Source organism: Erinaceus europaeus, chromosome 20, assembly GCF_950295315.1.
Source record: "Erinaceus europaeus chromosome 20, mEriEur2.1, whole genome shotgun sequence".
In the NCBI taxonomy this organism is placed as follows: Eukaryota; Metazoa; Chordata; class Mammalia; order Eulipotyphla; family Erinaceidae; genus Erinaceus; species Erinaceus europaeus.
The window spans coordinates 22,675,458-22,699,759 of NC_080181.1; the positions used below are offsets into that span (position 1 = coordinate 22,675,458).

General features: G+C 35.9%; 1 protein-coding gene across 2 annotated transcripts in view; it reads right to left on the bottom strand.

Annotated features, from left to right (window-relative positions):
• ZC3H12C (zinc finger CCCH-type containing 12C) overlaps positions 1-24,302 on the bottom strand; it is a 54,139-nt gene that overhangs the window by 23,935 nt on the left and 5,902 nt on the right. Inside the window, exon 1 of one of the 2 annotated variants that reach the window (XM_060180111.1) lies at positions 4,660-5,386. The exons of the other annotated variant lie outside the window; for it this stretch is intronic. Coding sequence (XP_060036094.1) covers positions 4,660-4,830 — 171 coding nt within the window. The 5' untranslated portion in view covers positions 4,831-5,386. Of the gene's footprint in view, positions 1-4,659; positions 5,387-24,302 lie in introns of those variants that run through there. 2 annotated transcript variants of the gene reach the window in all.

Consider the following 24,302-nt stretch of genomic DNA (forward strand, 5'->3'; position numbering starts at 1 on the left):
CCATTAAGAAAGAGCTGAGCAGTGCTGCAGTGCTTTGGTCTTTTTCTCCCATTAAAACAAAATACGTAAATCTTTAATAAAACAATACGTTTGCAGTTTTACTATTTTCCTGCAGTCTATTAGGAATAATTATTATTTCTCTACCAGGAACAGGTTAGCAAAATAAATTTTTCTCTTTTGTGTTTCATTGTAAGGGCTACATTAAACTCAGCAGTGTACTTCGGCGATTTTAATGTTCTACCCATTGGTTACATTACTGAGCCTGTGGAAGCTGGATTTGAGATTGTCATAAATAATCTACTGTTTAAATAACCTAAGAAAGGAAAGTTGGAAAAACATTTTATTCTAAAGCTCTTCAAAATCTTACACTAGAAAGGAGCTATTATATAAATATTAAGAGGAAATGCCAAGTGATTATCTAAGAAGTCACATATTTGAATGCATACTTGGTAAACTCATTAGAGAAAAGTATTTCTACATTAATAAACTAGTGTTAGCTATTGTAAATCTAGAAGAGAACTTGATAACAATACAGTTAAAATTCCTTCACTGTAGAACTACATGCTTCCACTGATTTCCCTCATGTTTTATCCCTTTTAATGTTACTTCTCTACCAATACAGTATTCATTAGTTTTTTTTTAAATATTTATTTTATTTATTTATTTATTCCCTTTTGTTGCCCTTGTTGTTTTATTGTTGTAGTTATTATTGTTGTTGGATAGGACAGAGAGAAATGGAGAGAGGAGGGGAAGACAGAGAGGAGGAGAGAAAGACAGACACCTGCACACCTGCTTCACCGCCTGTGAAGCGACTCCCCTGCAGGTGGGGAGCCGGGGTTCGAACCGGGATCCTTATGCCAGTCCTTGTGCTTTGCGCCACCTGCGCTTAACCCACTGTGCTACAGCCCGACTCCCAGTATTCATTATTTTTAAAGAAACACCAAACTCTTTAAACGTCTTGATTGCACAGCTGATAAAAAATTCCTTAGAAAGAGCTCTATATACATCAGTCCCATCATGAAGCTGTATTCATTTCATTTTTCTACTAATATGAATATGCATGAGTTCTAATTATTTGGAATTAAAGGAAGAGATTTTGAAAGTTAATCTTTGCTCAAGTGATTTATTAACTACTGTAATATACTGACACCATAGTGCAAGTAACAAATCACAACAGCAGCCTAATAAAGGGATACAGTTAAAAAAAAAGTCTGCACTGTGGCTTCATAGAGCTCCCACCAAAAGTATCTTAAACAAGGAAAAACCTATTGGAAGCTGAGCTGCCTGGCAACTAGAAGCTGGTTGCTAAGCCTCACTCTTTTAACATGCCATCATGAATGCTAGCACAGTGAAAGAATAATTTGATATGAACAAAAGCCTCTAAAAGAGACTGGGACTTAAGTGCGTCTGGTTTACCCTCAGAGAACAATGCAGCTGCCAAACCAATCTGGAAGCTCCGACATCATTGTTCTGTAAACCCCACAATCTGCTCTGACTGCAGGACGTGTATTTAACGGGCAACATTTTTTTATCTCTCCTGAAAAGTTTGGGTTTTGCATAAGTGCTGTTGTTAGATAATTCTTCAAGATAATGACTAACTGACCAAATCCAACTTGAACTAGGAAAAATTATTTTAATATTGAACTGCAGTGCTTTTCTTTTGGACTGTTTCAAACGTAAAGAATACTTTACAGAAAGTACAGTCAGCGGGGGAACTTTGCAATGAAATGTTATATACAAAGAGTAAGTGACTTTTTCCCTTAATTTTCACATTTTTCAAAGAAAGGAAATCAGATACTATAATGTTTTAAAACTGAGATATACCCACCTTACATAAGTGCTACAATCTTATCTTTTTTAGCATAGTATGAAAAACAAGTATCAGTGGCACTACATACATCTGCTTGGTTATATAATTTTATTATATGGCGTTAGTGATAAAATAGGGACCAAAATAAGCCGATCAACTGTTTGATTTTTTAATAATATTGAATAATAAATTTACTTGCATATGAATGGGTGTATGGGATCTCATATACCCTTAACTTGTGATAATTTGCATTATCACAAAGTATAAACATATACTTTATATGTAAAAAAGTTTACAATAGTTGAGTTGACATGATTTTCAATACTAAGGATAAATATTGACTTGGACCTATATTACTCTTAAAAAAACTAACATCTAATTTTGTTAGATAAATAATTTTTATTAAAAAAAATTCTGGTTGAATGCCCCCCCATACTGACAAATCTCTGTTCATCTTTCACATGTCATTGGTTATCTCAGATAAAGTTATCCCATGTCACATTGTACTAAACAAGCAATTTTTAGTTCTTATAAATCAACAGAGTAAACATGAAGCAGTACAAACAAGTGAGTTCAATAGCCATGCCTAAAAACTGCCAATAAAAATTAAATGCTCGTCTTAACATTTAAAAGTTGATAAAAAGGCTTCAGTTCTTGTTTATATGTTATGTAAAACTTACAAGAAATTACTATAAGAAATCTTAGGATAACAAATGGCATAATATTGTTATTTTTGTTCAGTGTCTTAAAAGATCAGTATAATTTTGAAAAACAAAAGACAGCAAATACTCTAATATCACAAACTTTATTAACATGTAAGGTATAAAGTACTTTCCCCCTTATTTTCCAAACTATTTAACTTTTGCATTTATACAAATGCAATCATATAAATCATCTTTAAATCAGTCAGCTATTAATTAAGAAGGATACTTTTCCATTTTTCATGAACCATAAATAAACTTTCACCAACTAGGTCAGAGTTCATATCCCCATTGTGTGATTTGTGTGTGTGTTCCCTCCTGGAAATATGATTTAATGGTTAAGCTTTATATTAGAAATCAATAATAATTGGCCTTTATTTTATTTTTTATTATCTTTACTTATCGGACAGAGACAGCCAGAAGTCGAGAGGGAAGGGGAAAATAGGGAGGGAGAGAGAAAAAGAGACAACTGCAACACTGCTTTACCACTTGCAAAGCTTTCCCCTGGTAGGTGAGGACCAGGGGCTAGAACCTGGGTCCTTGCACACTATAGCAGTTATTATTTATTTACCAAAGCACTGCTCAGTTCTAGCTTACGGTGGTACGGGGGATTGAACCTGGGGCTTTGAAGCCTCTGGCATGAAAGTCTCTTTGAATTATGCTATCTACTCCACCCTATAATTGTCCTTTACACACTATATTCATGAACATACAAGATATTGAAAAAAATATATTGTGCTGGGAACAAATTTCTATACTTGTAAATCTATAGATTCCCTACAGATATTGATCAGAAAGTAAGTTTTTCTTACAAAAAATTACTATGTTAAAATTTATACTGTTTGAAAAAGAACTAAAATTTCATGTTAATTTTGTAGATAATGAATTGTACCTAGTTATTTTAATTTAAAAAAGAAACTTCATATTAGATAAATGCTGGTTTATGATATAACTGCTGTTTGCTAGAATTTTTTCTGTATACACACAAATCCCCCCCACTTAGTGATATGAGCTTCTGAAAGAGCTCATTGCATAATTTGAAAAATCCATCTGTCTCAAGTGAGTCAACCATTTTTAATAGTCTAAAGAGTCTCATATTAATCAGGAATATCAGACTATAATCTTATTAAGTCAATTTATTTGTTTATATATAAAGTTACAATCTCATAAAGGGGATCCTGGTTGTCATCCAAATGGTAATACTATGAGAACAATGAAAATAAAATAATGAATATGTAATAAATACCTACTGCTATAGTCTCTGTGTATTTAATTACTATTGTATATCAGTGAGCACTGTTGTCTGCATCCCTCTAGCTAACAAAGGAGGGATGTCCCTTTGAACAGATTGGTTAATGCTCTGGGGCAACAGATGTCTACTGGAACTGCAGGAGACCAGCAACTGGTGGCCTGCCCATCTTCTGAAAACTTTCAATAGACTTATGCATATGTTCACACAATAGGGCATGTGGTAGAAATGAAAACCTTTTTTTTTAACCCTTTATGTTCCTTCTTTCCCTTCCAGCTGATAGATAAAAGCCTTTGTCTCCCCCTCTTTTCCTCATTACAGAATTCTTGAAAGCAATAGTATTTAGAATGACATCTCCAACCTAACATCTAGCATAAGGTGAAAAAGATGGGAGAGAAGAAGTTAGAAACTAAAACTATTGAAAAGCCAACTAAATGCTTAAACACCAACCTATATTAACCCATCTCCCCAAGGTACAATTAATTATAAGGCAATGAACAGGTTTATCTAATCTTATATAATGTATAACACTTCAGTATGAATAGTGACATCTTTAAAAACTAAGAATTTGACAAGACAAGAAAATACAAATTCACCCTTTTATCAAAACATCAGATTGTAACTTATCTTTAAGTTCTAAAGTACCAGAAGGTTACATATCATGCTTATTTAACACCTTGCAAATACTCATGAAGCTATAAATAATACTAGAATATAGAAATGTAAATATCTGCTTCACAGACATATAGCAGAAAGAACTACAGTTTCTGTTGTTTTGACAGTGTGCAATAATTTGTAGGCTTTCCTTTGAGGAACTTCCTATATTTACCTACAATTTAAGATGAATACTCGAGTATGTAGAAGTTTAGCTCCCAAGGCATCAAGTAGCAGATACTCACGTTAGAAGGAAAATACAAAGACACTGGTTTCTGTAGCAGCTTCAGCAGTAACTCCTTAAAACAATTTTTGCTGCAGACTTCCAGGCAGGCAAGAAGAACAATGACTGGTTGAACAGATGGAATGGCAGTGTCTTTGCTTAACCTATTACAAGTGGAATAACAGCCAATCATAGGCCAGAAAGCTCACAATTAGTTAGCCAGGCAGATGCAAGCCAACCTCAGCACACTGCATCAGGTTTGTAGGTTTCTAAGATAAGCAAGTTGATGTCATTCTCCGGGTCTGCCCCAGGCAGCTTGTGTATTAACGAGGAGTGTGCAGCAACAATAGGCCATACAAAGCTGACTAGTAGGCAGCTGCTGTATGAGAACAGAGTCATTAGGGAGCAGGCTGCCAACAAGAAACACCTGGCTTGGGCAGACTTCAGTCTTTCCTTCTTGTTCTTAAATGTATGAAACAAAGAAACCAATTATATTTAAAGTAGTAAAAGTTGCATGTTTAAAAAAAAAAAGTTGAGGCCATACTTTAGTCTATTAGCTTTTTGTTTTTGAGGAATAAAGAGATGAAGTGTGCCAAAGTAGCAATTAACTACTGCAGCATCCCTGTTCTCTAATAAATGAGTTACTGGTGAAATGAGACAGAAAATCATAGTTCTCCTAGAAACATTGGGAAATCTAAAATGTTTGTAAAAATTATTGGCTAATTTATTATAAGACCATAAAAATAAAGAAAAGTAGAGGAAAATGAGACTAAAAGAAAAAGGTTAAAGTACTTAATGTTGACTTTCAATAGTTAGCTATAAATATAGCATAAGATAAAACAAGTCTAGTCCACTTTGTGCCAAATGAGTCATCTAAACTTTACATCTACACAAAAGCATTTACTGGGTTGTTAGAAAAGTTAACCTACAGTCACCAGAATGGCCCACCATATATATAATATATATATATATACACATATATATATATATATATCAAATGGCAGTGTTAAATTCTTTTATCATAGATACTAGCCATGTAATTTAATAAAACAGTTTCATTATGTTTTAGTATACACACACTGTAGCTCTTAATATTTATATTTCATAAAATTTATAAGATGTAATATTTAAATTTCAGTTTAGAAACAAGTTAACATTACAAAAAAGAAATACTGTGATATTTCTGAGGGATATAAAAGTCACAAAAATAAGGCCTTTCAGTGAGGAAGCCTGTTACGCCTGATTTACTTCAAAGATTCTAACTGCATCATTTATGATCCTTTGGGCTTCTTATGACTACATGCTTTCTGAAGTTTTGTGTGGATTATCTGTCTTTAGTGACATTTGATCATGAAAAAAATTTAATCCAACTATTATGAGCAGGAGAAGGAAAAGGAAACCTAGAGCTGTCCTACTTGCCGCCTATAAATGTGATGAAGGACACACATACACTTACCCTTAAGTACCCAAGGGAAAACTTGGTATACTTCAGAAAGAGGAATCTCTTTTACACATACATCTTATCTTTAAGTATACACACACACACCAGTGAAAAATTAAAAAGGCCAAAAGTTGCTCTTAAATATATTTTTCTAAAAAAGGAATAATTCATCTAAGGTTTAGACTTTTCCATTAGATAATCATGGACTCTAAAGATAAAACACTTGGTTAAAGGATCCCAAAGAATCAAAATTAACCTTTTCACACACATCATTTATGAATTCTTGGGAAAAAGTTGTATTGGTTGGGACTCTAGGCTATGTTCTTATTGTACCCACTCAAATGTAAATGAGATCTATTTACAAAATAAGAGGAAGATCTAACATGAGTAAACATTTTTAGTTGTCTCACTGAAAACATTACTTATGCCTGCTGAAATCATAAAAATATTGATTTAGAAATGTTTCAGAAAGAAAATATAATATTAATATGATATTGTAGGTTATCTTTTGTATACAGATTTGTGAAAGTATACCACTGCAAAAATGTTATAAATTTAGAAAAAAAAATCCATGAAACCATTTTTTAATAAATAACACTAATAGGTCCTTAATGTCAAACTCATTCCTAAAGCAAAGACTATTATTATTATTATTTTTCTAAGGCTTATGATAGTGTTTCTACAAACATGTCTAAAGACTAATTTCTTAATCCCATTAAAAGTCAAAGAATCTTTAATCCCATAGATTTTGTAGTTTTCAAACTGAATTCAAACTTTATGTCTTAGGTTATGATGAACACTGAAGAAAAAGCCCCCTAACCCCCTCTTTTGGTGATTTGGTGATACTTCTTTTATAAAGTTTTGGGGTTAAAGGTTTTAAACCATAGTAAGAAAGATAAATTAAGGTCACTTAGAATAGTTAGTGAACATACTTCATCAGTGCTTTTGGTAAAACTTAATTTGATATGAGATAAAAATGAAAGAATAAAATATACCCATGTAATGTACCTAAGTTAAAACATAAGTTATGTAGGGACTAGAGAAGCAGTGGGGGTCAATATTTAGAAATTCATATTATTTTTTTCTTTTAAGTATGAAATTAAACATCTTAATCAGAATAGACAGTCTTCTCTTTTCCTCTAAGTTCTCATCTTATCTCTTGCTGTAGTTATTACTTTATAGCTTTAATTCAGAAGGAGACATCTTCTAATTACTGCCACTGTGAACACAAAGAATGAGGGAAAACTATCCAAGAGCACAGCAGGAAACCTAATCTGTAGCACTGTATTAGATTTTTTCCCCCACAAATAGCAAATAAAGGCAGTGATCTGAAAAAGCTAATCATATCCTGCTGTGGTATTAAACTATCCTGCTTGCTAGTACTGGGTGTTAAGCACATTAAAACATCTGTAGGTAAAAAGTCCGCTCTCATCTGCCTGTCTTAGATACATGGCCCAAGTCTACTTTCCACTGCAGTGCGAATCCAAACAGTTGTAGTGGGCTCTTTTTGGGTCATTCCAATAAATGACTGAGCCCAGTGCACAGCTATGACAGAATAAAACCAGTGTTGTTTTAGAAAGATATTTATATTTGTCAGTTAGAAGGGTGTGTCTAACATGTGAAACTTCTGTTTGAGAGACATACTTTTGGTGAGGTAAGAAGGTGAAACCTAGTGGGCTCTGATCCTGGTGTTTGGAACTTAGTAATGTGATCTGAATTGACTTCCTGGACCCTTTCTCTTAATATGGACATTTTTCTCTTTTACTATACAATCTCTTTTGATCCTAAAGTAATAGCATGGAAGTAAGATCACTATATCAGAATTTCTCTTAAAAACATTATTAGTGACTTAATGTAGTTTACAAGTTTTTCCAATTGCCCTCAAAAGTTTAAAATTTTTCACCAATCAATAGAAAACCTGCTTTATACAAATGATGTAAAAGAATGGTACAAAACCAATCAGGCACTAATTCTTATTATCTGAGCTACTAGGAAATCTGATGGACTAGGAGAGATTTATTTCAGTTCTGTGTAGGTTCAGATTATTTGCATTTCTTAACTTCTTCCATATCCCCTAAATAACACCCTCCCTATATAACATCTGGTCATGAGTGGTATTACTGGGGTGTGGTCTCTACATGACTCTGCTGTTCTTGGCAGCCTACCCCCCTTTTCTTTTTAATAAAGGGTGATAAATAGTGAGAGGAAGAGAGAGACAGAGAGAAGGAGAAACACCTGAAACATTGCTCCACCACTTGTGAAACTTCCCGCTTGCCAGTGGGGACAGGGAGCTTGAACCCAGATCCTTGTGCGTGACAATGTGCGCACTCCACTGGGCTTGCCAGCCCCTGTAATCCAATTTTCAGTTGCACTACTCTTACACTTGAAAAAATTCTTAGCAGCAAACTGCAAGTCTCTGGTCCTCTACTTTGTTTCTGTGGGTGTAAATGAAATATTTCTGTATTCTCCTGAGTTCAAGACTAGACAAATAAGCAAGAATCAGATTGATAAAAGATATAGTAAAGAGATTTAATACTAATGATGGTATATCTTCCACAAATATACGAATAAACTAGAGACAGAGTAATTTAACATGGCTTTTAGAAACCAACTTAAAAGTTTTCTAATACAGAAAATTGGGGAAGAAAGGAGACAATTAAATTAAAGCAGGTTCCACTTTCTCTAAGAAAATGGGCCTGCTATTTTATACATACTCAAAAGTGAGGGCTTAGCATAGCAGAGGCATTTAAATTTAGATTGCCCTCACTCCAGAGATCAATTTTTCTCAGAGGTAATCTCCATTCTGCCTCCAAAGTCCCTTTACATAAAATTTACATTTTGCCAAAGGACCTATTTTAGGAAGTAATGCATTTTTAATGCTTCGTTGTCTTTTTTTTTTTTTCTTTAACTTTATTGGGGTGGGGGGTTTAATGGATTGTGGTACAGTTGTTGACACATGAAAACACTCACCTGTCAACTTGGGTCCTTTTCCACTATCAGGTACCAGGATTCTAAACCCCGCCTCCCCCAGCTCCCTCTTTCACTATCCTTTCCCAGGGTCTCCTGTTTTGGTGCTTCTTTTAAGTTTTATTCTCCCTCTAGATTCATAAAAAATATTGCTATTTTGATGTTTATCTGCCTGACTCCTTGTCTATTTTCAGAATAAAGGCAGGGGAAAAGACCTCCTTCAAATAATATTCAGTATTAAAAGGTTTTGTTGTAAGAACCATTAAGACTACATGATTTAACTCTGATCAAACCATTTTATAATATATAGGAAGGAAAAAAATTTAGAGAAACAAATAGTTTTAAAGATGATTTTCAATTCTTATAAAATTTATAAATACTCAAAAGAACAAGGAATTCTAGAAAAACCCAGGGAATATAAATGACATCTAAAATGCTGATGTCATGGGTTACTAAAACAGGATATGGCAAGACAGAGAAGAGATAATTTATGAAGATAAAAGGACAAATATGATTTTAAAGGAAGTAAAAGCACAAGATATCCATGTTAACAAAGAAATTATACCAAATACAACAGGAGTTCTGAGGAACAGCATTTTATGAATTATAAAACCAGTAATTATTTACAGTACCATTAGCAAAGCCTAGCAAAAACCCAACTCATTTGTCCTGATGCTATAGCACTTTTGGTTTCACCTGGATATTCTTCACTTTCTATTTTTTACATGCTCATTTGTGCACATTCTCTTCTCTGCAGGCTGCACACACCAGGAGAGGATGGGCACAAGTTCCTTATTAGGTATAAATAATTCTACTTATCAGATTAATTCAAAGGTGCTTGACCAAAAGCATTGTTAAAAGGTAATTGGAAAAATCTAAGCCATAAAAATAAATAAATCGGATAGCATTGAGTGTGAGCTTTATCATTGGTTCTGTTATTCTTACTAACGGTCTAGAAGAGACCAAATTAAATGTAAAGAAACGCAAGAAAAATAAAACTTCGCATGTAGCAAAGTGTACAAATGGTACTGTACTGCAAATGAACTGTGATCTAGTAAAAGTATTTTGTTTGGACTAAACATAAGTTCTGATGAAAAAATCTGTGCTAAAGATAGTTCCTTCCAGACCAATTCTTAGAAGATGGGAAAATGAAATACTTGAGCTAATAATTCCAGTGCTTCTCATACCTTTAGATTTTATTCTGTCATGCAAGGAACTTAAAAATACTGAGAGACTAAGAAAATGAATTGCTATTTAAGAAAATGCTCAATGAAATTATCACAAAAGTTTACAACAAAAATTTTCTTTATAGAGTTCTATTCATATTATACAATAATTTAGATAATAAGGGGGTCGGGTGGTGATGCGCCTAGATGAGCGCATATGTTGCAATAATTTAGACAAGTATTCTAAACATTAAGGATGAAGGTTACAAATCATCATATACTTTAGTATAAGTTAAATCTTGAATATAAATCATCCTATATATCCGCCAAACACAATTAAATTGTAAATCAGGACAGGGAATCTTGTACTTCATTATCAGACTTATCTCCAATTCTTGCAGAATGCCTAACATAAATATGCTTAATATATTTTCACTAAATAAATGGTAGCATTCAGCATCTGGGTGAAAATTGTATTTTAGGGACCAGGCAATCGTGCATCTGGCTGAGTACATACAATGTGCAAGGACCCAGGTTCAAAGACCCAGTCCTCACCTGTAAGAGGGAAGCTTCATGAGCAGTGAAGCAGTGCTGCGTTATTTTTCTCTCTTTGCTTTTCTATCTCCCCCTACCCTATCAATTCCTCTATCTCTATCCAAAGTAAATAAATAAAAATAAAATCACTTTTTACAGATGTGCTCTTTACTTCCTTTCACATAACTTACATTTCAGGCAAGTATGCAATATATTGAATGCAGGCAAGTGCAAATATTGAATGCAGTGGTTCTCTCCATTTGGTTGTACAAGGCAGCATCTGGGGAAAAATGAAAATAAACTGATGCCAGAGTTTCCTCTCTGTAGAGTTTTATTTTATTGGCCTGAGTTGGGGGCCAGGAGATAGCCCATTTAATGTAGTGTATACGTTACCATTCATGAAGACCAGGATTTGAGCCCCTAGCCACCGTATGGAAATAGCACACAAGAGACGCTCCATGAGCACTAGACTGGTACTGTACTATACTGTACTGGTACATTCCCCCAGCCTCCAATTCTGTCTGGAAAAAAGAAAAGCCATACATTGTTATTGAATACATGATGTATTCATAGATTTATATAGAGATGGAAAATTTGAATTGCCTGGGACACATATTCCAGCTGAGGCTGACCAAGTATGACACTTAACTTTCTTGTTTCAGGTTACTATACTGTATTTACAGCTATCTTTTTTGTAGAATATTTAATGCATTGCTTTTGCATCTTTCTTTGTGAATTTGCTGTTTAAATCCCCCCCCCCCCGACTTAGTGTTAGAGGGTCATCTATTGTTCCTAAGTGCTAGAAGTCTACAAAATATCTTATGGAAAAAATATACTAGGTAAGCTTTGGTTAGGCACAAGTTACTATGCTGTTGGCTATGAGTTAAGTATTAGTGACTCAGCAGTTAAATTGTCTTTAGTGACATATGTACAAGGTATGTGTTGACAGGTCGATGAAAATGTTTTGAAAAAACAAACAAGCCCAACAACACCAAAAACCAAGGGTCAGTGAAATAGTTCCCTTGGATAGTGCTGCTTTGCCATGAATGAAGTCTAGGTTTTGAGCCCAGTACCCATCACACTGAAGGAAGCTTTGGTGCTGTGGTCTCTTTCACTCTGTCTGCCTCTCTGTCTTTATCTGAAAACAAAGCAAGCAAATAAAATCAGAAAATATTTTGACCAGAGGCTCATAGGAATATAATCTTGTATTTCCTCTTAGAGTAATATTTCTTTTTTTTTTTTTTAATTTTTTATTTAAGAAAGGATTAGTGAACAAAAACATAAGGTAGAAGGGGTACAACTCCACACAATTCCCACCACCCAATCCCCATAATCCCCCCCCCCCATGGTAGCTTTCCCATTCTCTAGCCCTCTGGGAGCATGGACCCAGGGTCGTTGAGGGTTGCAGAAGGTAGAAGGTCTGGCTTCTGTAATTGCTTCCCCGCTGAACATGGGCGTTGACTGGTCGGTCCATACCCAGTCTGCCTTAGAGTAATATTTCAGCATTCACAGCAATATAGACCATAAGTATAGTGAAAAACAAGAAACTGACTAATAATCTTCTCTTCAAAATGTTTAGGAATAATACATTCAACTTTTATAAAGAGAATATAAATAGTACAAACATGCCAGGTGACCCCCCTTTCCTTTTACTAGAGCACTGCTCATCTCTGGTTTATTATGGTTCTGACTAGTAGGCAGCTGCTCTATGAGAGTAGACACTAGGGTGCATCTGCCAACCAGAAACATCTGGCATGTACCTGGGACCTCTGGTGCTTCAGCCATTTAAGTGTGTTACACTACTACTCTCTCCCTGGCCTCGAGAAGCCAGGTTATAGAGATTTATGGGTAGTACTTCTTAAATTTTATATTGCATGTGACATATAAGAATCTTGATGATTCTGACTTGGGAAGTCTAGGTTAGAGTCTACAGTAGCCCATTCTAACAAGACAATAGCAGATACTGTTGCTGTTGGGCCCATGGACTTTACTTTGAGTAGCAAGGTCATGGGTAGCAGAAAGGACCTGACTTTAATCCTGGATTGGAAAATCTTTGAAGATTTTAAGCAGAGGAATCTTCAACTTATTTTATACTAGTCCCATAAAAACTCGGGGTTATTTTTAGTTGTGCTCCATTTATTATGTCCTATTCCTCACTTAGGCCCTATTAAGAGCCTCTGTAAGTCCATCACAGGTTGAAAATAGCATAAATCAAAATGCATTTAGTGCACCTAATATGCAGAGATAACACAAAAAAATTTATAAAAATGAAGTGTTCAATACCTTACGTAATGGTTGAATACCCAATGAAAAATGTTTATCCTTGTGATTCCCAAGGCTAACTGGAGCTGTGGCAACAATGTGTTTTGATAATTTTATGATGTTGTGTCTTTGTACAGGCTGGTTGAAGTTCAGAAATTTGGGTGTTCTCGCAGTTTCCTGGATGTCTACGTTCTGAACATTACCCAGGTATGGAAATATTTCGATAACTTCTTTGATTATAGTCCCTGCTCCTTTTTCTTTCTCTTTTCTTTATGACAATCCTTTAACTCTGATAGCTATCTTTCTAGTGGAGTCTTCTGTTTCAAAGAGTCACTTCATATTTCCCAAACATTTTTCTCCATCAGTTTTGAATTTAGAATGTGTTCACTGTATCCACTAGTCCTGGTATTCTCTATCTTGAGATTCTTGAATTGCCCTCATAATGAATTTTTAAAATTCTATTTCTGATAAGCCTTCCAGTTCTATATATTCCTGGGGGTTCTTCTGTAGCCATTCTTTCCAGGACCTCAACCTTAGTATTATTTTTGGGCAATCAAAGCTTTCCTGTGTTAGTGCATTTATCATAGCTGCTATTGTTGATCCAGCAGGTAGGATGGTGGCTACAGAAGAACCCCCAGGTTGTATATTATGGGTGTGTGTGAGGGGCAGGAAGGAGGTATTACCCACTGAGGTAACTTGACTATATCGATACCTGAGAGGTATGGGGCTTGCCCGCAGACTTCTGTGGACTGGATGTGTAGAAGTTGTTTCTGTTTAATTCTGTTTTGCTTTCTCTGCATATTTGAAAGGAGCACAACTCACTTTCCCAATCACTGCCTAGGCACAATTTACCATAAATATTCCCTGGAGCAGGGATGAACTGAACAACTTCACTGTCAGTTCTTAGTTAACTGGTGAGTCATTTTGAATGATCAGGCACTTGATTCCCCTGAGGTCAAAGGTTAAGAGCCCAGTGATTCTCAGCTCTGTCATGGCTCTGTAGCTGTCAAGACAGTGCCAGTAGTGAAGTGGGAAAACAGACTTGGGTCACTTAGGCAGATGTCAGCTTTTCTTTATTCTAGATTCTCTGTTGAGCCTAACCAGCCTACCACCCTCAGCTCTACTGTCTCTTTGGGCCCTCTCAGGATCCAGTGGGCCAGGACTGAATGGGAAATAAAGGTGAAAAAAGAACAAAAGGACCTCTGGCAGTAACTGTCAGTCCACAGGAATAGGGAGTTCATTTTTGTTTTTCTTTCGCTAATCCACTTTTAATCTAATCTTTCCCAATTCACTAGATACTCAGAGGTTTAATGCTGATGTCTGGCAATCTAAACATTCCTGTTTTATTTGCTCTTTCCAATCTCCCACCAAAACCCTAAATTCCAAAATAAAGATCAGTGGTACTCAGTAGGAGACTTATCAAGCTAAAGTAATTAATAAATGCTGAGACAAGAATGATTTTTAAGGAAGGAGCTTAATTTCAATGTTAGTCTAATGACTAGGTTAAAAAAACTGAGAAAATGTTATTAATTATTTTTCGCATGCCCCTGGTATTGGAACTCTGGTCTTTTCTCTGTACCTTTCCTCCTCAGAGCTTTTTTTTTTTCTTAGTACTTTTTTGTGTAGGCACAAAACATTTAGTGAGAAAAAGAGTTCAGGAAGAACAGGACAGAATCAAATTATCATTTTTCTTACTCTGAATAATTTTTAAATTTAATTTTTATAAGTGACTTAATAATGGTTTATAAGGTCCTTAGGTTGGGGTGTATAGTTCCACTTGGAGGAAATCCTTAACTTGTTGGGGTTAGTAAACAAAAGCTACTTTATTTGATAGAAAAGACTTGGCAATTAAACAATCAGTCTTCAGAATTAGTATTTAAACCATAAGTACTTGACTGCTTTATCCTAGACACTAGACCACCAGCGAGAGCTTGTTGACTGCTTTATCTTTGAAATTATCTTATGGGATAACAAAGTTGAGTAAGAGGCTATCACATATGAAAATCTTGTAATAAAGGGCTTATAAATGAAAAGTATTTTAGGATTTTGATCAAATGCAAATTTGATCATTGTTGAACTAGTTTCCTAATATTGGGTGTTTATCATCACATAATCCAATCTTTTAAAATGTACGTAAAATTTAAATACTCATTTACTATCAAAGTGAGAAATAAATACTTGTTATCTGCCTGTTATTATGAGCAATGCTTAAGTCCAAAACTCAGCACCTGGTGGTACACTTGCCAAATTAGCAATCTGATTTATGACTATCACTCAGGAGTTCCAAAGTACTTTCTCCACCTGTCACATCTTCATTCAGGTGCTGTCACAGTATGGCATAATCTCAAAGTTAAGTTCAGCTGCCAATATGGCATATGCTTCTTAGCCACTGGGCCAGAAGTAAAACTGCCTATCTTAACCAAACTTAACATAATTAGTTTTGTGAAAAAATTTCTTTTGATTCATTTTGTTTAAATCACACCATAAACATTTACTGTAATCTATACTCTGAAGCTACTTTCTTAGTACATACACTCTTTCAGATTTGTAGATAAGGATTTGATTTCTTGCTTCTTGAATCCTAATGAAGTTCTTATTCAAAAAGAAAGCACCAATCAGAGGTGCTAATCACTTTAACATACTCAAAAGTGTCCTGAAAGGACACTGAAAAAGGTAGGGAACTGCCCATCCTGGCCACCCTATGCAGATGACCTCACCAAGGTGTCTTGGAATCTCACCTCTCTAGAGACCTACCTTACTTGAGAAAGATAGAAACAAGCTAGAGGTATGGATGACAAACCAACATCCATGTCCAGTGAAGGAGCAGTTACAGAAGCTAGAACTCTTTCATCTTGCACCTCTAAAAGGATTTTGATCCTGACTCCCAGAGGGAGAAATATTAGGGGAAGATGACTAGAGGGCTCTGAATCCCAGTCCTAGTGGCAGCTGTTATAACCAGGATATATTGTTTTTGAACCATCGCTGAGAGGGAAGATGAAAAAGGTAGAGGACCCAGAAATTGTAATAGGCATAGGCGTGATTTAGAAAGGAATTGAAGGCATGGCCTTATAAGTGAATAAAATAGACATCAGCTTCTACATGAGGTTAGCCATCTTGGCCCAAATGGCCCTCGTGCTTCTCTGATTGATAGCTTAAAATAGGGGGCCGGGCAGTAGAGGCAGCGGGTTAAGCGCACATGGCGGCAAAGACCGACATAAGAATACCGATTTGAGCCCCCGGCTCCCCACCTATAGGGAAGTTGTTTCACAGGCGGTGAAGCAGGTCTTCAGGTGTCTATCTTTCTCTCTCCTTCTCTGTCTTCCCTTCTTCTCTCCATTTCTCTCTGTCCTATCTAACAACAATGACATCAATAACAATAACCACAACAACAATAAAAACAACAAAGGCAACAAAAAGGAAATAAATAAATATTTAAAAATATATATTTGATAGGAAAACAAGAAAGGAATTAAACATTTAAGTTGTCATGACTAAAATGAGAAAATCAAAATAAACATGGATAAAGAAATAAAATTATAACAAAGACATTAAGAAGCAAAACCAAGTAAAACTAATAAAACAAGTCTAGTTCTAAATGATAAGTATGAGCAAGAGATTAGGGAACTGTACAAATATACAACTTTATAAGCATAATGGTCAACAAATTGGAGGTGATTCTCTGCATGCTCTTTATGCCTATAAATTAAAGACCCACAAAGTTGACTGGAGGGGGCTAGAGAAGCTTACCCCCAGCCCCCGCCAGTGCACATGCTTTACATATATTGACTAAAGGCTCTTGTATGGAGAAGGGTGTAGAAGTTGAGAAATAACTAAATATAATAATTGCAGTGAACAAGAATGAACTTTCAAGGTTTATGTCACAGTATGGAATCAGTAAGAGGACTAAAAGTAGTATAATAACAGCTTTATTGCATTTAAGTTGATCAGTTTTAAAAAGGAGAGAACATATCTCAAACGTTAAACTTTTTGAAGATGTGTCTACAAGATACTTTAGAGGCTTCATAATTTAGGGAAATCTTCCATAACATAATTATTTTCAAGATTTTCACATTTTACCTTTATAAAGATTTTTGAGAATATGTATATGCAAACCAAGATGCTGTGTCAGAAAACAGCCGCCAGCATTAAAAAAATAAAATACCAGAAATCAAGTTTCATAATAAGTATGAGTGCCTGTTATTAATGAAAACTATCCTCTGATTTCAGCCAATGCAATAAGAAAGAAAAAACTAGGGGTCGGGTGGTAGAGCAGTGGGTTAAGCACACATGGTGCAAAGCACAAGGACCAGCATAAGGATCTGGGTATGAGCCCCCGGCTCCCCACCTGCAGGGGAGTCACTTCACAGGCGTTGAAGCAGGTCTGCAGGTGTCTACCTTTCTCTCCCTGTCTCTGTCTTCCCCTCCTCTCTCCATTTCTCTGTGTCCTATCCAACAATCAACAACAACAATAATAACCACATCAAGGCTACAACAACAAGGGCAACAAAAGGGGGAAAAATGGCCTCCAGGAGCAGTGGATTCATGGTGCAGGCACTGAGCCCCAGCAATAACCCTGGAGACAAAAAAAAAAAAAAAGAAAGAAAGAAAGAAAGAAAGAAAAAACTACAATTGAAATATCTAGGGAAATTTATATTACTAACAGGCAAGTATTATATGTTCTGGAAAGCATGAGACTGATCTGGAAAATGTTAAACTGCAGTTTAACTAATAGTACATAAAAAAGAGTTCAGTAAGGTAGCTAGATATTTAAAAATCAATGATATTCCTTCAATAAGCACTATAAGGTATAAAATACAACTGAAGGTATAACGAGGAGTAATCTCACCCACCATAAATAGTGACAGGGATGGGTGGGTAGCTTACATAGTAGTGCACACACTTTTACCATGCATGGAGAACCAGGTTTGAACTGTGGATTACCATATGGGTACATCTGCAGGGGGGGAGGTTTCATAAGCAGTGGAGGGAGCAGTGCTTTGGTATCTCTGCTCTGTTTCTCTATTTCTCATGCCTTTTACTCTATCTAAAGAAGGAAAAAAATGGTTGCCAGAAGCAGTGGAGTCTTGGAGGCACTGATCTTCAGTGATAACCCTGGTGGCAAAAATAAATAAGAAAATGATGACAGCTAACACCTCTCAAGGACTTTAATGCTTTAATTTATCTATCATCAGTTAATCCACAGACATGGTATTGCATGATGTCACCATAATAAATAGTATTATTATTGCCACTTTACAGAAAAGTAAAGACATTAAGACTGAGTGAAATAACAAATTTTCCCAAGTCATATAGCCAGTAAGTGTCCAAACAGGCACTCAGACCTAGTCTCTCTGAGAAGAATAAGCTTCTAAATACTATTATGCCTGTGCTTCTCTGTCAGACTAACATCGATTGTGTGAGGAAGTAGGAATACGTGCAGAGAATGGACACTTGGGCATTGCTATTAGACACATCACTTGGTGCAACTTTTCTAGAGAAAATCTGATTGTCTAGTAGATAGTCAACAGTATGAACTTGGTTAAATTGCTGTGCTTGAAAATGTTATATACAGTTATATTAATATAATATTTGAAGGGCATTTAATGAACAGGAAAATATAGTATACTGAATAAATGGCAAGAAGAAATTATATACGCATACAAAATTTTAATGTCTAAATTAACTAAAATATTAATATTTTTGTCACTGCCATGGCTTCTTTACTCCTCCAAGTAGACTTTTTCAGAAAGAAATAAAAAGACAGAGGGAGAAATGGAAAGATCGCATAGCACTGAGGCTTCCTCCAGTGTAGGCGGGGATGGGCTGGAACTCAGGTTGTGTACATGACACAGCAGGTGCTTTGTCACCCAAGTGAGATCCCTTGCTGACCCTGACGAAAAGATTATTAAAAATTAAGAACTGATACCAAAACTTTTAAATAATCTCCATTTCATTAATAGTTTATAATGCTCTTTATTTTAAAAACATGATGAAATAAACACATTAAAAGATCAAACTCAAAATTTAACTTTATTTTTAAAATATCTGTTTTTAGAGAGTGCAAGCAGGAGTGAGATCAGAATATAACTTAGTTCTGGGACTTACTGTTCAGTGATAGGGACTGAACTAGGACCTCTTGCCTCTAGCATGCTAATCTTGAGCATCAAAATTTAATTTCAAAAGGTATAATAAAGCAGTCAGAAAGCCCCAGAAATGCTGTTTAAAAGACATTTCCTTTATTTAAAAGTACTTTTCCTATGCATACATGATACTGTTAAGTTTAGTAGACCTTACTTTATGCTCAGTTTCTGAGTTACTTAACACTTTATTCTATCTTAGCAAAAATAAATAACACCTACTTTACCAAAATAAATAACTAATTGCATGTTTTAAGCCTTTCAGATTTGTACTAATCTAAAATTACAGCAAAATTCTAGAAAGTATTTGATACATATGCTTAATGCCTCAGTGGGATAATTGAAAGTGACTTAAAGATGAAAAACAACAACAAAAATGTGTAAGTTAGCAACTAAGAAGCAGCTTCAAATACATGGGAAACATGGTCCCTGTAAGTGTACATAATAATAAAAATAAAATAAAAGCCAGGATCTGAAACAGACTTAAGTCACAGAAGGAGAAAACTAAGCCCACATAATTTTCAAAAGGAAATGTGTACAGGTGGTCTGGGAGGTGGCGCAGGGGGGAGGCATTGGGCTCGTGTGTGAGGTCCTAATTTAGGTCCCCAGCAGCACATGTACCAGAGTGATGTCTGGTTCTTTCTCTCTCTCCTCCTTTCTCATTAATAAATAAATTTTTTAAAAAAGGAAATGAATACAGATAACTAAGAATAAAGAGCAAAACTACTTTTAGCTTCACACTAAAATGACATTCAGTAATAGACTTGAAAGCCCTTTGAAAATCTAAAATATAAGTTGATATTAGAGCAGTAGCAGTAAACTTGCCTTTACAGAAATTTTATATCTGGTGTTCCCAATTACTCAAAGCACAGTTACAGGACAGTGAATAAGTATGTTAAAAAAAAAAAGAGGGAGTCGTGCAATAGCTCAGCATTTCAGTGCAAGTGGCGCAAAGCCCTGGGTCCCCACCTGTAGGGGAGTCCCTTCACAGGTGGTGAAGCAGGTCTGCAGGTGTCTATCTTTCTCTCTTCCTCTCTCCATTTCTCTCTGTCCTATCCAACAACGACAATATCAATAACAACAACAACAACAAGGGCAACAAAAGGGAAAATAAATATAATAAAAAAGTTAAAAAAAAAGAAAAGAAAGCTACTGTCCAATCAAGTCAGAAGATACTATTGTCATTTTCTGTAACACTGAGTGCCTTCTGTGTGCCTGTAAGTTTTATATTTACTATCTTGAGTCAGTGAAAACAGCTCTGGAAAGTACATAGTTTTTGATAAATAAAAATAAATAAAAAAGAAATTCAGTGTAATGAGGGTCACAGCCAGTAAGAGGCAGAACTGAAGCTCAAATCCATGGTGAGTTGATCTCAGAGACCCTACGGCTTTCTCCACATTGTGCTATCTTGCACTTCACCACGTTGGGCTATCGGAGATGCTGCAGAACTTTATTTGCTATGTAAATACTTTCATTCATTAGACATATTTTACCTGTTGTCTTTCAGTTTCATAGCTTCAAGAAGGCATGTACTTTAAAATAAAGTGAGGAAGTAGAAAGGTCAGCAAAGAGCAGCTAACATCAAGAAAAAAGAGGACCTGCAAGGTAGCTCACCTGGATAATGTACCTGCTTTGTCATGCCCACAGTCTAGCTTTTCTAAAATGAAATTAAAAAAAATATTTTATTTATTCAATGAATTGGATAGAGACAAGGAAACTGAGATGGAAGGGGGAGACAGAGTGGGAGAGAAAATGAGAGACACCTTCACTACTGCTTCATCACTCATGAAGCTTCCCTTTGCAGTTTGGGGAAAGAGGCTTGGACCCGGGTTCTTGCAGAGTGTAGCATATGCATTCAACTGAGCGTGCTATCACCTGGTCCCCTGCAGTTTAGCTTTGAACCTGGCTCTCAGTGCATGGAAAACGCTTAGGTGCTGTGTGTGGTGTTTTCCCATCTCTGTCACTATCTGAGAAAGTAGGCCTGAAGCAGTGAGTCCCAATGATAAAACAAAACAACTACAAAACCCAAAAGTCACTGCTATAAATCACTGGACTAAAAGACAAACAAACATTTAATTCTATTGTTCCAATGTTTTAAAAAAGAAAATATAATAATAAGCATCGCTGTTTATTGTAGAATAAATTTTAAAAAATCTAATGTTTGTCCATGTTACTTAAAATCTCTAGGCTTCAACTCTTATCACCTGGATGATAAATATAGATTTGTAGGCTTTCTAGTATTGTTATAAAATGAAACTGCTACTCTAAGTGCTTAATAATACTGTACTTCGTTCTCCTAATAAAAACCTAATGCTAGTTATTAAATTTCACAAGATTATAGGTTGCATGCTATTTACAATAGTAAAATATAATTTATACATACAGATTCTTCCATTTAAAACAGTAAGTAATGTTTTCCTCTAAAAGACTTTGAAAAGTAATTTTTAGAAACATTTACTTTTATGATAGTCTTCCTAGTACCAACATGAGAGACCTGCCTAGCCATGTACACAGCCCAGCTAAGATCCTCCAGCACACACCATGGTGATACTATAATTAGTCTCTCTCTGAAGAAGTTGGCCCAGAGTAGTGAATTCTTGTTTGAATGAGGTCCTTGCATGTGCCAACTAATCTTCCCCAATCCTTCCCCTATGGCAAATGTGTGTATTTTTTGAGAAATCACATCATAATGTCTGGATATTGATTTAGATTTATTTATTTAATTTACTTTTTACCAGAACACTGCTCAGGCCTTGCTTATGGTAGTGTGGGAATTGAACTTAAGAATCTCAGGCATGAATGTCTTTTGCATTACTATTATGCACACACACACACACACACACACACACACACACACACACACACACACACACACCTTGATTGTAGGAATCAATGCTAAGAACACAGATACAGAAAAAAAAAACATTTTAACTAAACTTTGTACCTGAAGAGGAACTAAGAGATAGCTCAAGCCGCCGCCCCGCCAGATATTCGTCGGGATGTGGCATCATCTAAGTTCATTTCCCACGTCTACGCTCGACCAGACCTGCCAATATACGCAGATATCTTCGCCCACCCTGTCCAACACTTGACATCTCGTCACCCAATCTGGTCCCCTACGCCTACACTGAACTTCTCTGTTCCAGTCTCTTGGAAACAGAGTTGGCAGTCAGCTGAGGTAAAGAACAAACACCTCATCACAGACCCCTGCAAGCGTCAACCCGGCTTTGACCTAGCACGTTATGATTGGGCCCTCCTCAATCGCTATCGAACAGGCCATGGCCGGTGCGCCGCTATGTTCCATCGCTGGGGAGCCAGAGACGACCCGAACTGCCCCTGCGGCTACATACAGACTATGACCCACATAGTCAACGACTGCCACCTCTCCAGATTCAAAGGAGGTCTCGAAACTTTACATCAGGCTCAACCAGACGCTGTTGACTGGCTACGGAAGAAGGGCAAACGCTAGAAGAAGAAGCTCAAGCTGCAGTACCACCATGGACAGCACCAAGGAAATTCCATGAATGGTACAGTGATGTGGTGTGTATTCTCTGTCCTCTCTTCCCTCTTTCTAAAACAATGAAAAAAGGGGGGGGGGCTGGATGGTAATATAACATATGAAGTCCCCACACAACATTTAAAAATAAAAGCACTAGGAAGTTAAAATAATGGTAAAAAATGTTACAGCTGGGGAAATATTTGAGCCGGTAGGGTGCTGGACATGTATACCACAGACCAGTTCCTGTGCTACTTGTACTAATATAGTGCTTTGGCTTCTCTTTTTCACCATAAATATTAAAAAAAAAATCAAATGTCTAAAATAGAAGTATGATTGAATAAAGTGACACTTTTCTAGGAAGAAAATGAAGATTTTAATGCCATGTTGGCATCCTTATTGTATAAATGGAGAATGAAAAATGGGATATAAAGCTCAGTAAACACTGTGATTCTAACTATACTAGAGAGGCATCTTTTTGGAACCAAGCTGCCAAGAAAAATGACTCCATTATATTGCTTAAATGTCATACTAACATATGAATTTATTAATATATATTAGGCTACAGAGATCTCAATAGTTGGTTAAAACTAACCTGGGAGCCTGGAGTCAGGCAGTAGCACAGCGGGTTAAGCGCATGTGGCGCAAAGAGCAAGGACCGGTTAGGATCCTGGTTCGAGCCCCTGGCTCCCCACCTGCAGGGGAGTCACTTTACAGGTGGTAAAGCAGGTCTGCAGGTGTCTCTGTCTCTTTTCTTCTCTATCTCCCCCTTCTCTCTCAATTTCTCTCTGTCTCTATCCAGTAACAAGTTAAAAAAAAATAACTTAAAAAAATAACTTGGGAGCCTCCATCTCCCACCAGTAATTGTGAGACTTTGAAAGTTATTTAACCACATTGGTTAGGTTTCCTCATCAGCAAAGACATATTGACATACTTGATATGAATGTAGAACTTGAGTTGAGCAGTTGGAATAACGTTGACACAGTGTTACCTACTGCTATATATCTTAAGCCACAATGGCGTAAGCCAATTAACATGGAAGTGGAAGTCCAAATAATGTGTGTGTGAGTCCAGCTAACAGTGAGAGGGGGTAGGAAAAAATGATCCAGGTAAGTAGGAAGACCTTAGGACTTTTTACTTATTCTCTGTTCATACTTATGGATCTCATCAGTATCTTAAAGGTAGAATATTTTCAGTGTTCATAGATCTGTTTGTGAGTTTGGCTTTAGGTTAGTTCATTAGGCATAAGTTATAGTTAGTGTTATGATGTAAACCTGGGTTTATCAGTCTGTTTTCATTTTAAGAAAGTAAAACAGTCCTCCATCAATGTATAAAAGAATTAAAAAGAAACCCACCATAATGTTAAATTAGTTTCTAGGGGTTACAGAACTACGGGTGCTTTAAAATTCTTTATACTGTACTTCTCTCTTATTTCATCAGAGGTAAGAGTTATAAAAAGAAAGTACTCATAAAAAGTCTTACTCCTTTTTGTGGAATTCACAGCTATTAAGACATTTGTCTTGTTACAATGAAAAGTTTCTGGATTATTTTTATAGTTTTTTTCCATTTAAAAAATTATTGATTTAGTAATGATAAACAAGACCATAGGATAAAAGGGGTACAGTTCCACACAATTCCCACCACCAGAGTTCCATATCCCCC